Source organism: Carassius auratus, unplaced genomic scaffold (assembly GCF_003368295.1).
Source record: "Carassius auratus strain Wakin unplaced genomic scaffold, ASM336829v1 scaf_tig00215630, whole genome shotgun sequence".
NCBI classification, from domain to species: domain Eukaryota; kingdom Metazoa; phylum Chordata; class Actinopteri; order Cypriniformes; family Cyprinidae; genus Carassius; species Carassius auratus.
Genome location: NW_020528171.1, coordinates 134,786 through 152,044, shown reverse-complemented (window position 1 = coordinate 152,044; position 17,259 = coordinate 134,786). Strand labels below are relative to the sequence as shown.

General features: G+C 38.6%; 1 protein-coding gene across 1 annotated transcript in view; it reads right to left on the bottom strand.

Moving 5' to 3' along the window:
- Positions 1-5,157: 5,157 nt before the first annotated feature.
- Positions 5,158-17,259, bottom strand: part of LOC113095189 (neuromedin-K receptor-like) — a 34,380-nt gene continuing 22,278 nt past the window's right edge. The window contains exons 4-5 of the mRNA XM_026260825.1: positions 9,667-9,863; positions 5,158-6,519 (exon numbers count right to left, since the gene is read on the bottom strand). Coding sequence (XP_026116610.1) covers positions 6,231-6,519; positions 9,667-9,863 — 486 coding nt within the window. The 3' untranslated portion in view covers positions 5,158-6,230. The remainder of the gene's footprint in view (positions 6,520-9,666; positions 9,864-17,259) is intronic.

Below are 17,259 nucleotides of genomic sequence, written 5' to 3'. Positions count from 1 at the left end.
ATAAAGACAGAAATGCTGTGCTAAGGTTTAGCCCTTCAGTATTCATAAGTATCTACAGGGTCTCTGAAATTGAGCCTCGTAGATTAACCAGTAACCATTTCATATAAAGATTTATTCTTGCAGTTTGTGATGGTTCCTTGTGTTAAATGATGTTGGCTTTAAGATTTTTTAAGCTCACTATTTGGTGTGCACTGGTAAACGCACATAATTTTAGTGTGGGAACATTCCATTTCCAATAGAGCAAGAAAGCAGGGAGTATCTCAGAGTGGGAAAGAGATACACCAAGTGTTATCGGGAGGTTGGGGATTAGTCTCATTTGAGTTACACCGGATTTAATAAAAATCCTGTGCACACATGACTGATGCTGAACTATTCTTAAAAGTACTCCATCTAGTCCTACGAGTGTAGATCAGTGGTTAACTAAACCTCCCCATCAGCTTCAACACAAATCATAAACATGTTGAGCCCAGAGGGGCTTTATTTAATTTTATTATTTTTTTACACTGCTCAGCTGGGCCATTTTGATTTGAGTAACAGCAGAACCAAATATTTATTTTCTAAATATTGTTTCGACAGGGCTGTCAATCGATGAGGACTAGAATCTCACAGTTGTCATTTTAAAAGCCTTTGAACACATTTATTTTCATCAATCACAATTTGGCAATTACAATAGTTGAACTAGAGTCAGAATATCTAACAAAAACATTGGCAGTACACAGCTTTTTGACCAAACATATAAAAAAAAAAAAAAAAAAAAAAAGAAAGGAGACACTATAGTAAATATTACAGTTATTTAAAAAATGCACTATTATGTGCAAAATCAGACAACACCATTATCAAAAAAGCTAGTCATTTGTAAAAACTTGCCCAATGTAACACATAGCTTCATCCCATCATTTTTATCCATTCTTAAAGGAATAGTTTACCCTCATTTGCTGAAAAATTTCTCATCCTCAGGCCATCTAAGACATAGTTGAGTTTGTTTCTTCTTCGGAACTGATTTGGGGAAATTACATAATTTGCTCACCAGTATATTCAACGCTATCTCACGACCAATACGTACGTATTTTACAGTGTGGCTAATTCGTACAAATTTGTACGACCTCACTCGTATGATTTTATACTATTTGTCTAAGCCCCAGTGACGTTTAGGTTTAGGGGCGGGGTTAGGTGTAGGTCATTCGTACAAATTCATACGAATTGTGCAACTCGTAAAATACGTACGATTTGGCAAAAATCTTATGAATTTGTACAAGTGTGGTTGTACAAATTCATACGAATAAGCCACCTTGTAAAATATGTACAAATTGACGTGAGATCGGGTTGGTATATTCTCTGCAGTGAATAAGTGCCATCAGAATCACAATAATCCACAAGTAAATCTACATGACTCGATAAATTAGTGCCTTGTGTAGCTAAATGTGTCACGTTTGTAATAAATGCATACAGACATTTTTAACTTCACAAGCTATCAATAATTTATACAGAAAGTTGAACTTATAGTTACATGACTGATGATTAGGCTATACAATCATAGACCTACATAAAATAAAATTGCAGCTTATCTAATTAAATATAATAATACTGTTTTAGATAATACATGAACGCACCAGCACAAACATCCACAAGTATACGGAGTGTTTTGCTTACATAACTACAGTATACACAGAAAATCAAATGTCCTTGTGTTCATTTGTAATAGGAATGGCTCACAAAAATCCATTGAGCCTCGGACATCAAACACAATTAAACATTTAAAAGAAGAAAAAGAGAAGTATATCTCTTTAAATTGTACACAATGGAATCAACAAAATGCATGACAAACTATGACATACTGTACAGTTGCTGAATGTATTCCATTATGAGTATATGGGCCTTTTAACTTATAAACATACATGAATTTCAGAAACACAGTGATAAGGCAATAAGCACATTCTCCGATGCTTTGACACGCATACATTCGCAAGTGTTCTTTTAGACAGATGTGAGTTGATAATGGGGTGATCATTTATACATTTTGTTCAGTCTGTTAGCAATGCTGTGTACAACACTGTCAAAACATGTCCATGATGTTTTCTACATTCATGGTTAATACTTTCAAATGGTCTTAGCACATTCACTGGGCAGGTGCATTGGCCTATTGACAAAAACATCAGTTGTAGGCTTGTAGAAGTGCAGTTATGCACAAATTAAAGGTTACTGATATGCAAGATGTTAGACATCAACCATATTAACACTGAAACATAGACACTAATGCAAGGGGGAAAATGGGTTCAATGAAAATCACTAAAAGGACATAGAACAATGCAAGAGTTTGAGAGAGCTGGTATGAGACAAGAAACCAGGCTACACAATGCCAGAAGTGCTTTGTTTAAACAACATTGAAGGACAAAGACAATGTTCTTTAATATTGTGACTGTGAGAGTCATTAACCCTATATTTGTCCATAGGTTATGTAGTCCATATTCATTAAGGTAAAAGTGTGACTTATCAGTTCATTGATGACTCTTTAAATGATTATATACAGTGAAATGTACACTTCCCATTCAAATGTTCGGGGTCAGTAAATTTTACAGTAAAACAAAAACAAAACAAAAAACAATAAAACTGGACATTTTTATGTAATTTATTCTTGTGATGGCAGAGCTGAAATTTCAGCATCAATATCAATAATATTTTTATTTTCTTTAGGATTTTCATTTAATTAAATATTTAACATTTAATTATTTAAATATTCTGAACCATTGTCACTTTTTATCAAGTACATTTTTCCTTGACAAATAAAAGTATATTTTATTATATAAATCTTACTGACCAAAAACTTTTACATATGAACATTAAAGATTTTAAAGATGCTTTTGTACAATTATTTGTATCAATTTCTTAATCTTATGTGTTATCAAGGATATTTTCAGGGATTCAGATAGTTTTTTCTGTAAATAATAATAATAATAATAAAAGGTATTTGTTTTTTGTTTTCTTCCCTTAAAGGCTGGCATACTTTAATAATGCCCACATTAATTGATCTTACGTCTTACCAAGAGAAAGACACAAGGTGTCAGAAAAAAAAAAACTGTAAAAATGCAAACATTACAATTACAATTGTTAAAACAAAACAAATCACTATATTATGATGAATATATGCAGTATGCATGTTATTTATGCATACATGTTTGGGTGACCACAGCTGGTTTTCATCACTATGGAAAAAAAATGCAATAGGTGGTGCAGTGAGGGTGAGCATACCAAGGCCTCCAAACATGTTTTCTAAGGAACAACTTAAGAGTCAGATTTGTGGCAAGCAATCCTTACCAATCAATGCCTATGGCTAAGCCAGCTATAGATCTTGTTTTGTGTTTATTAGTGATGGATTACCTCATAATTGCTTTTAAATTGGTAAAATAAAGAGAATGGAGGAAAACAATATATACCCTGCTCGAGAAACTCCACTGAGTGTTTGATCTATGCAAATTTATAATAATACACAGCAAACCTAGGGATCATTTACTCACCCTCATGTTGCTGCAAATGTTCTTTTTGTAAATAATTTGAGTTACATATTGTTCATACAACAGAAGTCAATGGTCACTGTTACCAACATTCTGTGAGGAAGTATAACAGATATGCTTTCATGTTCTGCAGAAAAATAAAAGTCAATCTGTACATGTTTGGAACAACATAAGGGTGAGTACATAACAGAATTGTAATTTATTTATTTATTTATTGGTGGGGGGGGGGGGTGTTTAACCTGTTTAAATATGTGAGCCCTCCAGATTCCCGTAACACAGAGCTTAACTTAAGAGCACAGACGTGGAGTCTATCATGATTCATGAGAGTCAAGTACAAACCCTGGAAAACAACCTAAGGACAAGATAAGAGAGAAATGTAAATGGGTCACTTGCATCACTCCAAGGCTGAGCAAGGTAAGGTTCATCCAGGTATTGAAATTCATTCCTTCATGTTAAGGAAAATCTTCAACCTGGTTTACTTGTTTTTTTGTTTTTGTTTTTTGACAAGACCACAAACAAATGAGGTATGACAACATCAATAATAAAATAATTGTTATTAAAAATTATAACTGCTTATATATTATAACTATATTTACGTTTACACTTTTATTAACATTTATATTTACTAAATCAAATTTGTACTACTGATACATGCAAAGCCACACGTCTATAAGCCATTGCTCCAGTCTTTCGTTACTTAAACTAAGAAAAATTCGAATTTACTGTAGTCCTTGAGAAATCTGTGTGGAAATGTTTTTGTTATTTTTTTTTTTCACTTTCTTAGAAAATACATATTTTTTTCCTAGAAACATCAGTGCCTGTTCCGTGGCTACTGTCTTTGAAGAAAGCAAACGAAATCTAACCAGGGCAGAATGTGGACGGCCCAATGATCAACAACAAGAAGACAAAAATAATTTGAGGAAAATCAGACCCCTCACTGCTGCTCAGCTGGAAGCTTCACTGAACAGTACAAACAAAACACCAGCCTTGTGCCAGAGTTTCAGTGAACAATCTTCATATTCCATTTCTGCAAAGATGATAGGAAATGTATTACACTTGCTGTCCTGTGGCAAAACATGAAGGCCGTTGCATTTTTAAACTAATGGCGATTGATTGCGATACATTTGGTAATAAACAGATTGTGGCAGATAAATACAGTGAGAACTTATGTGTGGTCCCTCTGCCTCATCCGATCACAAGCATCTAAAACCCACAGCTGTGGATGGAGAGCACTTTGAAAGATGCATCCAGATGAGTGCAGATGTAGCCACAGTCATCTTACATCCTGGCCATGTTCTGGATCAAATACTGTATAATATTTCATACTAGTCAGTTGAAATGATTAATCAGCTGGGCTGATTAGGCATTAGATGATTAATTTTACATTGTATACGTTTTGATTAAGAGTTAACTAATTTTAAGCTTTTCAATTATGTGCCAGCTAGCATACTATTTGCAAATGTGAAACTGAAGTATATTATGAACAGTTTACATCACCAAAAATGTTATGTTAGTAAGAAATTAATAGTTATATTCATAAAAGATGCATTATAGTGATCAAAACAACAGTAAGACATTTCCAACAGACAGCAGCAAATCAGCATATTAGAATGATTTCTGAAGGATCATGTGACTCTGAAGACTGGCGTAATGATGCTGAAAATTCAGCTGTAATAATGTTTAATGTACTGCATTTTTGCACAATCGAATGCATACGACTGCACATTATATTTTAAAAACCCAAGACACATTATGCAAACATTTCAAACAGCATCATGCTACATTATTTTGTCAAGACCTTGCTCTGTCCATGTTTAATTTAGCATATAGCGTCTAGTTATTGTAAAATAAAAATAAAAATTTGATCAGCAGACCAACGAAACCAAGTAACAACAAAGAAAACTGACGGTTCTTTCATCACACTGGAAATGAATGGTCATGAAAAGTAATATGCATTGCACGAAAGGGATACAGCATCCCATGCAGTGCTCTCTGCCAAATGAACAAGTCATCCAGCTATTCCATGCAAACAGAAAATATATACCATACTGTACATACATATAGTGCAGTAGCAGTCTACAAGGTCAAATTTCAAAATTGATCTTAGCTATGCTAATACGATGATGCACAATTGGTTTACCATCTCATCAATTACATTAAATGTTTTAGATGAAACAGGAAAGAATATGAAGCTAACAAATTTCCCTACACGATTCAGCCAAGCAGCTCGTGTGCTGGAAACACACCTGCTTATTTACCAGCTCAGGATCGGTCTCAACCTTTTCAAACATGAGAGATTTTAACAAGAATTGAGCGTTCAGCTCCAGGGAGAAATCAAAACTTTGGCATTCAGGTAGCATGCTGTCCTTGCTAACCACATGATGAAAGAGGACCTGATTGGCATCAAAGGGCAGCCGCTATCTACAATTTCTGCTATAGACAAAGTGCTCCTCAGATGCTGGACAATATTGGTCTTTGTGGTGATGAGTGCTGGGGGTGACTCAAATTTTTTTTAAGGCATAGCGCACCAGACATACGCCACAAAACATTACTGTATCAGGATGCTGTTTATGTGTTATACACTTGCATTTTCAATTAATGATATGACAAATAAACAGTCTACTTTTCAATTCTTATCACCTCCTTCCCATTTACAGAATGAGGCTTTGTTAAAACGGCTGTTTTTGATACTTCAGCACAAATCTTACGTCAAAGTCCATCTCAGCAGAATTCCTCCTTCAGGTCGCTCGGCATATACGTCACTTCTTTGCTCTTGTTAGGGTTGGAGCAGCCGTTGTGCTGGTGGTGGTGAAGGCTCTTTCGGCCTAGGTGACCGGTTGGCTCTGAGGGGTCACACACAGCTACGATGGTGCTCTCTATTCGTGAGAGTGTGTACATGCTGCTCTGGCGCGCTACTTTATGCCGCATGGCCCGCAGCTCAAGCTCGTCATAGTCTGACACCCGCACAAAAGGGCACCAGCGGAAAACCCGTTTGAAGCCGGCCCGAAACCTGAGCACAGACAAGGACATATACAAACCAGATGAAAAACTGAACAAATCTATGGGCAAAAATGCAATAATATATTAAAAATACAGTTATTTCATTAGTTAAAATCTCTAAAAAATATTTACTGACACATCGCTTGAGACTTACTGATATGGAAATTATAATGTGCATAATGCACATTTCTTAATAAACCTAAAACATCCTAATGATTTTTGGCATGAAAGAAAAATGTATAATTTTGACCCATACAATGTGTTTTTTTTTTGTTGTTTTTTTTTTTGTTTTTTTGACTATTGCTAAAATATACCCCAGTGGCTTAAGACATATATTTTAATATATCTTTAGTTGGACCTCAGACCTACTTCCTCACAACTACAATGCATTAAGTACACAATTAGTTGTTGTAGTTTAACAGACTTTAAGGATACCAGTTTAGCATACTAAAGATACACTTGTAGGGTATTTTTATTACATACATAAAAATATACATGTATTTGTAATATACTAAGGATGAGATGAATGCATTTCAAATGCATTTTAGTATATTTATTTTTAAGTGGGGCCTTAATGCATGATTTTATTTCTTTCACTTTTATATGTTGCAACTACAAATTTTAACACAGTGTTTGTTATTTCAAACTTTATTTTACAATTACCTTTTTTATTTTTATATTATTTTTTTACCCTGATGTGCAAACAGGCTTTCATAAGAATGAAAATGGTAAGAAAAAATCTTTGCAAATGGCCAAAAGCCATTAAACACGATAAATTTGTGAAGTCCAAGTACTGCACAGGACAAAGAGAAAACCAATATCACAGGTTAGATATCAGAGTCTTTTTTTTTTTTTCGTTGTATTCAACTCTTTGATAATGATTTTCTGGTTATTGGATAGCATATGGTTGCAAATTGTCATGCTCCAGTACTGGTCATTTTGAACTGAGCCAAATGGGACCTGAAGAAAATAGATGTGGATTATTTATCATTCAGTCTTGCATTTTAGCCATGTATTCCATCTGTGGTGCATTTACATAAAGTCAATGTTATGGCTGTCCCAGACTGATCACGTTAATGGTGGATAGCAACAGTTGCCAGGCTACAACTGGTAGAGTGCTCAAAAAAAAAAAAAAAAAAAACTGCAGCGCTGAGTAAAGGTCATTATGGGGAGCCATATAACAGACTTCTATATAGCTCTCATAGTAAGGTACAGTAAGCCTTTAACCAAACCTGACACAACCGTTTCTAATGTCAATGATTTTGTATAGCCATGAAATAAAAAAAATAAAATGTGCATTTTATTGAACATGTCTAAGTGGACAGACCTAATGTCTTTAATCTTAAATAAATTCTAAATATTCACTATAGATCATTTAGCAAAAATAATCCTAGGCATGTAGGACTTTATTACTAATGTAATACTTGTGAGGTATTTTCTTTACAGTGCTTCTCTGGTTAATAGATGTACTGGCTTTAAGTGAGTTGAAATCTGGATATAAACATATTTTAATCACACTAATCTCATTAAAATGTCGTGTATTTTTTTTTTTTTTTTTTTTTTTTTTTTACTTTTTAACAGCGAACATTTTAATCAGAGCAGTCTCTTCCAATGTAAATGTGCTTTAAACATAACTTCTAGTTTTAACAAACTAAAGAATGTCGAAATTTTCTTCTGTGGCAATACACCAAGGAAGAAGTCGATAGAGCTTAACTTGTATTGAACCAGGAACATTCCTTTAATTAAATCCTTGGACAAAAATCATTGACTCTAAAAGGCTTTCTAATAGTCCCTGTGCTGTTGTCATTCACATCTGTATGTCTTATTTTCTGTCGGCTATACACAGGATGAATAAAGATTTGTTACGCTGCACTGAACTAGTTCACCCATTTTTCATTATTCATTCACCCTCACCTTTATAACTTTTGAAACAAGAAAGGAAAACTTTTAAAAACATTCACATGTTCCTTGGGACAAAAATGTCCGCATACATGTTTGAAACGACATTAAGATGAGTAAATAAAGATAGGAAAAGATTGGAATAGTGTTACGTTAAAGTAGATATGAACTGAGAAAACCAAATTCCCTTGATCTCTTGACATGAGGTCATTGTGCTATAAAAACATTCTGTATATTTCAGAACTTTCTTGTTAAACAGCTTATACAGTACTAAAGCCTAAAGCTAGTGGAATGTGCAACTTTGTGTCTAAATACAGCCTCCGTAGAAAAAGATCAACACCTGCTTCCACATCAATGCTTGTTTAGCCCCGCCCACCAAATCATGCATGCAGTGTAAATAAGAAAGGTGAATGCCGGTCTACGCAAAAACAAAATGATAACTTTATTTGATTAACCTTATTTTTTATGAAGTGCCAGACTACATCAGTAAGAACTAGATCCTTTGTTCACTTCATCTTACTTCAGATCTGTTTACAAACAAGGCACAATTTGACGTAGGATTTTCATGAAGATTGAAACTAAAAGATGATGCTGTGCCTACTGTATTGGAACTGGCAGTAATGTTGCACCACACAAATTTGAGTGAGTAACTATTTTTAATTGCGTGATCACTTTAGCTTTGTCTGTTATTACAGATCATTTAAAATGTACTGAGTATTTATGCGTCTTTGAACTAAATCACAGCAAAGTCCATCTATGAAGGATGTGGGCTGTCAAACACACACAACTGTTAGCCAATCATAGCAGCTGGAATTTTCTTCTGAGTCTAAAATCCGCTACACCTACTCAAACTGAGTTTTCTGATGAGGGGAGTTAAAAACAGGACAGAAAATAACCTATTATTTCTTAATTATGTTTTTTTCCTTTTTTTTATGTTTTATGACAGTTCATGGCCCCTTTAATTTAATTAATGAATTCATAAATTTTCTGTGTTTTAAGAACTTAAAATTGTAATTCACACAGCATCAGATTAAGCCTGTTTCCTATACCTGTCCTTTTCTTGGAATGATTATTAAAAACACTTTAATTTCAATCATTGATTTATGAGTAATATTCACAAGAGGAACGTCTCAAGTATGTCCATTACTGGATGATATGGCCTATTCATGCAATAAACAGAGGGAACAACACTCATGTTGCTATGACAAAATGCATTTGTGTCATGAATCCCTGTGGCATGCTCTAAGTTGAGTCTTACCTGCTGTTCAAGCAGCAGTAAATAATGGGGTTGTACATGGTGGAGCTCATGGCAAGCCACATGACTGACAAATAGATCTGCTGAATGAACTTCCACCTAACCAGCTGCTTGTTCAACCCCGTAACGAGGAAATATACGTGGTATGGCATCCAGCAGATGGCAAAGGTCACCACCACGATGATCATCATTTTCACCACCTGGAAAAAGACAATGAAGGCAAAAGTGAAATATTACATGGTAATGCATTATAACTGGTGTGTGTTTAATAAATAATAAATGAGATAAATATCAATGTCACAATGTATATATAAAATACTAGTTATTTATTATACTGTTAATACTATTACGAATAGTATTCTCACGATATATATAAAAAAATAATAAAAAAACTTTGCACAGGACTGGCGAGAAATGAGCATTGATATACATTTATTACATAGGTTACATGGTTCATTTTGATGGGTTAACTATTTTTGTGGTGATAAAACAAAGCACCAATGCAGCACTTTATTATTTTTATTTTTATTTTTTTGCACTGAACAAGTGAAATTTGCCAAGATATTTTCAAGATGTTCTAAATTAATAGTTGAATGAATTTTCAATTTTGACAAAAAATTGACAATTGACCTTATTCAAATTTCCTGAAAACAACCCAGCACGACATCCGACAGGTTTTCCCAGATCGCATCACATAAATAGCCTATACTAAACAAGTGGTGCTCGTCATTTTGACATTGTGACTGACCTAATTTCACGCATACAAAAACAAAGAGAACAGTGGAGGAGCAATTACATCACAAATAGTTATACGGCTATGTTTTAATTCATTATGTTAATTCATTAAGACATTGCTTGTCATTCAAATCACACAGCATCCGGCACACCCAAAAGCACAAAACACTGTCAGGATACCAAAATCTTGGTCATGTCATCAACAAGCTTAGACACTCTGGGCAAGCAATGCATCTGCAGCAAGAAAGAAAACCCTGGGCAACACATTTCCAGCAGAGCAAGGACACCACATGAGGTCTTAATGGAATAAGTGCTCTGTGGTGTGAAAAAATAAATACAAAGCCTACAAATTGTATGTTGACAAAGTTGCAAATGCCACAATTCATGTAAAAATTGTAGCTTCTCATGCAGTTCTCTAATGTGTTTCCTGTTCTGCTGTCATTTGTCAAACTGTTGTGTATTCTCCATTCTGTCAGGTTCATTCGGTCCTCAAACTATGCTCTCTCTTCAAGCAAGTGTCCTTCTGGCCCTGCAGGGGCTTCTGCCATAACAAATCCATTTCCCATCCTTCAAGAGGTGAATTGTTTCTGTAACCACTTCATAAAGTCTGATTGGAGGAGCTGGCTGCTTCAATCCACTAATGAATTTAATTACATTGTTCACGCCATCCCACTGAGACAGCGAGTGGAGCTTTCCGCGGTCCTCTAACAATCTGAAAATCCCTAGAGTGCTCCACCTCAGGAATCAATGAACTAATGAACAAATGAATATAATACTACGATTCATGCATTTGGCTCTTGAAATATTGATATTAAAAAGGACATGTAATCAGGCTTTTCATTAGGGTTTGATCATTAAAACTTTAATGTAATTTCTGCAAGTAGACATTTTGACCATTTTTAACTAAAACAGAAATCTTGAACTGTAATGGAGTCAGCAGACACTGCGACAGAAACTGCACAGACACAGACAGACATATACTTAAGACAGAACTTTTCTCTTGAGTTGTGCATTGCATTTATAAGTTTAAGTTGTTTATGTGTTCCTTAGTATTAGGGTTGTATGTATAAATTAACCTTTTTTGCTTAAAAGAATCAGGTATAATTATTAGTCCCAGAAATATATTCATGATGTCGATGTTAAAAGCAGCTCTTTTAAATATATGTATATATATATATATATATATATATATATATATATATATATATATATATATGTGTGTGTGTGTGTGTGTGTGTGTGTGTGTGTGTGTGTGTGTGTGTGTGTGTGTGTGTGTGCGTGTGCATATTCAGAGTAATACTGTATATAAATATCAAGATATATATGTGCTGTAGAATCAAAATGCTTTTTTTGTTTATATATCAGCCAACTCTAAAATTATGAATATGAATATTCGTGAAACATCAATCAAAGTAAAGATCAGAGGACTACACAAGAGTGTTTCACTGACACTGTTAAAGTTATGCCATTAATATGTTCAGAAAAATTACATGTATGACACATAAAATGCATATCTAATTCTGTAATTCAAACTCTTCAAAGAAATCCTGTTATGATTTTCCATCAGTATTCCACAATGTCTCTGTTTTTCCTAGAGATGCCATAAGAATATCCCTAACATTTCTAAGACACAATCAGATATAGCGCCTGATCTACATTTCAGCAGGAGGTGGAAGTGAGAAGGATTCCTGGGGTAAAAGGAGAGCTTATATGTTTGCCACTCACGCTCACCTTCAAGCCAACGTTTCTCTCCTGATACGTCTCCAGACAGAAGCTTCTGCATACTAAGAGCTGAAAGAAGGGCACTGCGTTTGTCACCACAACAGAGTGACTTGTTTGTTTCTGTTATCTCGCCCTGCCTCATCACTTCAGAGATAGAGAAAAGACAAGGACACGCGGACTGAAATAGAAGTCCTTTTGGTGACTGGCGCTTGAATAGGGACTGCACAACTGTGGCAAATAGAGACGGGAGATCATTCTTAAGATTGTAGAATGAAGAATTGGAAACTAGATAACAAAGTACTGATCAAAACACTGATATAGATCATAAGAGAGACGACAAAGAAATGGCACTCAAGAAAAAAGAAGATAGTTTCGAAATAGTCTCCGTGTCTTTAACATCATGAATTCATCATTTCAGGTTTACTCTACTAGTCATTCATAATGAGTCACAATGGTTGACTAATAATTTACTAGATTAGTGGTTCTCAAACTTTAATGTGGCAGTCTTCTTTAACACACACAAAAATCTGTGGAGCAGACACATCAAATCTGGTAAACTACCCAAAAGAACAACCTGGGCTCACTGGAAATTGAGCGTCTAACCTTAATTTTGGCAAATTCTTATATATATTTTTTTTTTACATTACCATTAGGTTAATGGAATCATAAAGCAGTGGTTGTGTTATTTTCATGAACCTTTTAAGAACATTCACCAGACATTTTATTTCTGATGTAGTATATACAACAACCAAAGGTCCAAAACTTTGTTGTAGTCACATCGATCTGTTTTAGTTTAAAATTAAACATAATTGTACCCCAGCACAACTGGAGATTTTAAATTGAAAGTGTCATGAAATGTGAAAGAAGCAACATAATCTAAATTTGCCGAAAGGTTGCCAGGCTTTCCCAAACAATAACAATACCTATAGTTTTAAGTAGCCTACATAAACATCTGTAATAATGAAGTGAATATAACAGATGAATCCTTGAATTCGTCAATGAAGATTATAATGTAACAATCATTTTCCCACATAATCTAACAAATGCATCAGAACTAGGGACGCCTGATTCACAAATGAATCACTCTTGTGATCTAATAGGTCAAACTGGTTTGTAAAAATGTCATGAATTCTTTGTGATTCAGTTTGATTCATTAGGACAGTTCAACCACACACTGAAAAATCTACAGCGGTTTCACCAATAGTAATCGAAATAGTAATGGGACAGTTTGTAAAAAAGAAAACAAAAAGAGTAATGGTGTCACACACCTGGACTCATTTAATGTTTTTGCCCCAGTGACCCAGTTTCTGTCTTCCGTGATTAGTTCCCAGGTGTGTCTATTATCTTCCTCATGTGTTCCATGTCCCTGTTAATTTAATGATTCCATCCACCTGTGTTTCCCCAATTATCTGTTGTACATAAGCCTTGTCCTTCAGTTCTGTTTTGTCGGGTCTTCTCACTTGCAGCTCACTTGTGCTCACTTGTCCTCACTTGTGACCATTTGCTACTTACGTGTGTCTACCTCTGTGCTCCATGTTGGATATCCCCTGTGTTGGATATATTAAAAACCTTATTCCGTTTATCCTCGACTCCGTATTCCTTCAGGCAGCGTAAAACCGTGACAGAAGACCCGACCCGAAAAAGAAAATAGAAAACTGCGTGTTTTTTCCCTCCGTTTTGTTTTTGTGTTTTCAAAGTCTTTTTGTTTCTTAGTGTCTATGGATCCCCTCTATCGTCCCGAATTCCTCATCCTCCTGCTGAAGCAGGAAGGACGTTCTCTCGAGGACCATACCAAACAGTTTTTCCTATTAGCTAATGCCACCAGCTACCCGGACGGCGCGCTCTGCACCTTCTACAACACCAGCCTGAACTCCAAATGCAGAGCGTTGTCGTCCGAAGATGGTCCTCGAGAGGATTTCGCCGCATACGTGGAGTGGACTCTGGCGAGAAATGGGTCACCTCTCACCGTCTGCCCCATAGAGGACCTCGCCAGCCCCACTCCCGACCCAGAGACCAGCCAGCCACCATCACGCCGCACGGAGCCAGAGCCCACCGCAGCCGCAGAGTCCGAGCCATCCACTGACAGGGAGCCGGATCTCGAGAGCGCGACTGACCAGGTGTGTGAGCCGGCAACACTGTGCATCGTGGGAGTCCTCGTGGAGATCGAGGGCATGGAGGAAAGCCCTGCCCACACTCCTGCAACTGAGGGTGAGCTGTATACAGTCTCTGAAAGTTATATGGAGCAAGTTCTGGATCTGATGGACTGGTCTACGGAGGTAATCCCTAATATTCCTGTTTCCCCGCTGGTTCCGTCCAGCCCTGATTCCCCTGTATACCCTCTCAGTCTCCCACTCCTACCTCCTCCAGTCATTTCCTCTGCTCCATTTCCGCTGGTTCCGCCCAGCCCTGAGTTTTCTGTTTCTCCGCTGGTTCCGCCCAGCCCTGAGTTTTCTGTTTCTCCGCTGGTTACGCCCAGCCCTGAGTTTTCTGTTTCTCCGCTGGTTCCGCCCAGCCCTGAGTTTTCTGTTTCTCCGCTGGTTACGCCCAGCCCTGAGTTTTCTGTTTCTCCGCTGGTTCCGCCCAGCCCTGAGTTTTCTGTTTCTCCGCTGGTTACGCCCAGCCCTGAGTTTTCTGTTTCTCCGCTGGTTACGCCCAGCTCTGAATCTTCTGTGTCTCCGCTGGTTCCGCCCAGCTCTGAATCTTCTGTGTCTCCGCTGGTTCCGCCCAGCTCTGAATCTTCTGTGTCTCCGCTGGTTCCGCCCAGCTCTGAATCTTCTGTGTCTCCGCTGGTTCCACCCAGCTCTGAATCTTCTGTGTCTCCGCTGGTTCCGCCCAGCCATGATTTTTCTGTTTCACCGCTGGTTCCGCCCAGCTCTGAATCTTCTGTGTCTCCGCTGGTTCCGCCCAGCTCTGAGTTTCCTGTTTCTCCGCTGGTTCCGCCCAGCCCTGAGTTTTCTGTTTCTCCGCTGGTTCCGTCCAGCCCTGAGTTTCCTGTATCTCCGCTGGTTCCGCCCAGCTCTGAATCTTCTGTGTCTCCGCTGGTTCCGCCCAGCTCTGAATCTTCTGTGTCTCCGCTGGTTCCGCCCAGCTCTGAATTTTCTGTGTCTCCGCTGGTTCCGCCCAGCTCTGAATCTTCTGTGTTTCCTGTATTCCCTCCCAGCCTCCCTCTCCCGCCTCCTCCCAAACCTGCTGGTCCCTCTACTCCTCTTTCGCTGGTTCCGTCCAGTCCTGATCCTCCTGTCCTTCCTCCCATCCTTCTCCTCTCTCCTCCTCCTAGACCAGCCAGTTCCTCGTCATCCCTGCTGGTGCCAGTCAGTCCCGCAGCTCACCCTCAGTCCGCGCCATCGGGGCGCGGTGGTTCGCCGCTGGACTGCCAGTCTCCAGCTCCGCCTTGGCGTGTTAAGGCCCTGTCTCCGCCTCCAGCCTCCGAGCCCTGGACTCCTCCTCGGTCCTTCGACCCAGCGGCTCCGCCTTGGCTCTTAGCTCCCTCGTCTCCACCATGGCCTGTCATCTCACCTGCTCCACCGGGCTCCCTCGTCCCTCCGGCTCCACCTTGGTCAGTCGTCGACCATCCGCCGCCTCGGGACTCCACTCCTCTGGTTCCACCTCGTCACTCCATCCCTCCGGCTCTGTCAGGCTCCTCCTTCCCTCCAGTTCCACCTCCATCCTCGGTCACTCCGGCTCCACATCGGTCTGCCAGGACCCTGCCTCCGCCTTGGTCGCCTGAGCCTTCTGCTCCACCTAGGCCCTCCGGAACCTCGACGTCCCCCTGGCTCTGCGGCTGTGCTGCTCCATCTTGGGCTCCTCACCCACCGGTGCAGTCTCCGCCTGTCGGCCCCCTGGTGTCGTCGACCCTTCCTTCACCATGGCTCCTCCCGCCGTCGACTCCACCTTGGATCTCCGTCCTGGCTGGTCTCTGGTGGACCATCTGGCTCCTCCTGCTCCTGTCTCCTCCCTGGCTCCTCCCTCCGTCGTCTCCTCCCTGGCTCCTCCTTCTGTGGTCCCTGTCTGCTGGCCCCCTCCTGGGAGTCCGTCCTCCACCGGAACCTCCTCCCAAGTTTCCACCCACGCCTCCCTCTGTTGTTTCTACGGTGCGAGGACGCACCTACCGGGAGGGGGGAGTACTGTCACACACCTGGACTCATTTAATGTTTTTGCCCCAGTGACCCAGTTTCTGTCTTCCGTGATTAGTTCCCAGGTGTGTCTATTATCTTCCTCATGTGTTCCATGTCCCTGTTAATTTAATGATTCCATCCACCTGTGTTTCCCCAATTATCTGTTGTACATAAGCCTTGTCCTTCAGTTCTGTTTTGTCGGGTCTTCTCACTTGCAGCTCACTTGTGCTCACTTGTCCTCACTTGTGACCATTTGCTACTTACGTGTGTCTACCTCTGTGCTCCATGTTGGATATCCCCTGTGTTGGATATATTAAAAACCTTATTCCGTTTATCCTCGACTCCGTATTCCTTCAGGCAGCGTAAAACCGTGACAAATGGAGGATATTGACCTATAATCCATTGTAGAAAACCAAACTTGCAAATTAATAATATTGATGGTCAGTGGTGAAGAATATCTTTATTCTGTGCACAATGAACTACTGCAAGTAAAGGCAATTAACAACCATTTATACTAAATGTGGGGCCTGTGCCCCACTGCTGATGAAAGACTAGAAACACCCTGCCTGAAACCAGTTTATTTAATATAGGAAGTTTAATGCTTAATGTAGTTGTCACCCCCATGGACGTTTTGTTGTGTTTTTTCCCCAATGTGCTTACAGTATGTTTGACCTAGTTTCTGTCTCCATTTTATTATGACATTTAGTTCAGGTGTGTCTGGTTAATTATCTTCATTTGCTCCCCTGTTTAAAGTGTAGTCTGTCCTGTCTTCCTTTGTCTGGTATTGATGAATGTTATCCTGTGTGTTAGACCCTCTTTTTCATGTGGATTACTATTTAATTATTTGTTATAATCGTAATTGTGCCTTTGTCTCCTTAACAGCAGTATCATGACAGCAGTTGTTTAGGCAACCAACCGAGAATGCTACAAAAAAAAAAAAAATCTAAATTCCCCTTCGTGAAAACATTTGACTCTAATATGTCAATACACTGAAACAAAAATTTTGAACCTGGCTTAATTCAGT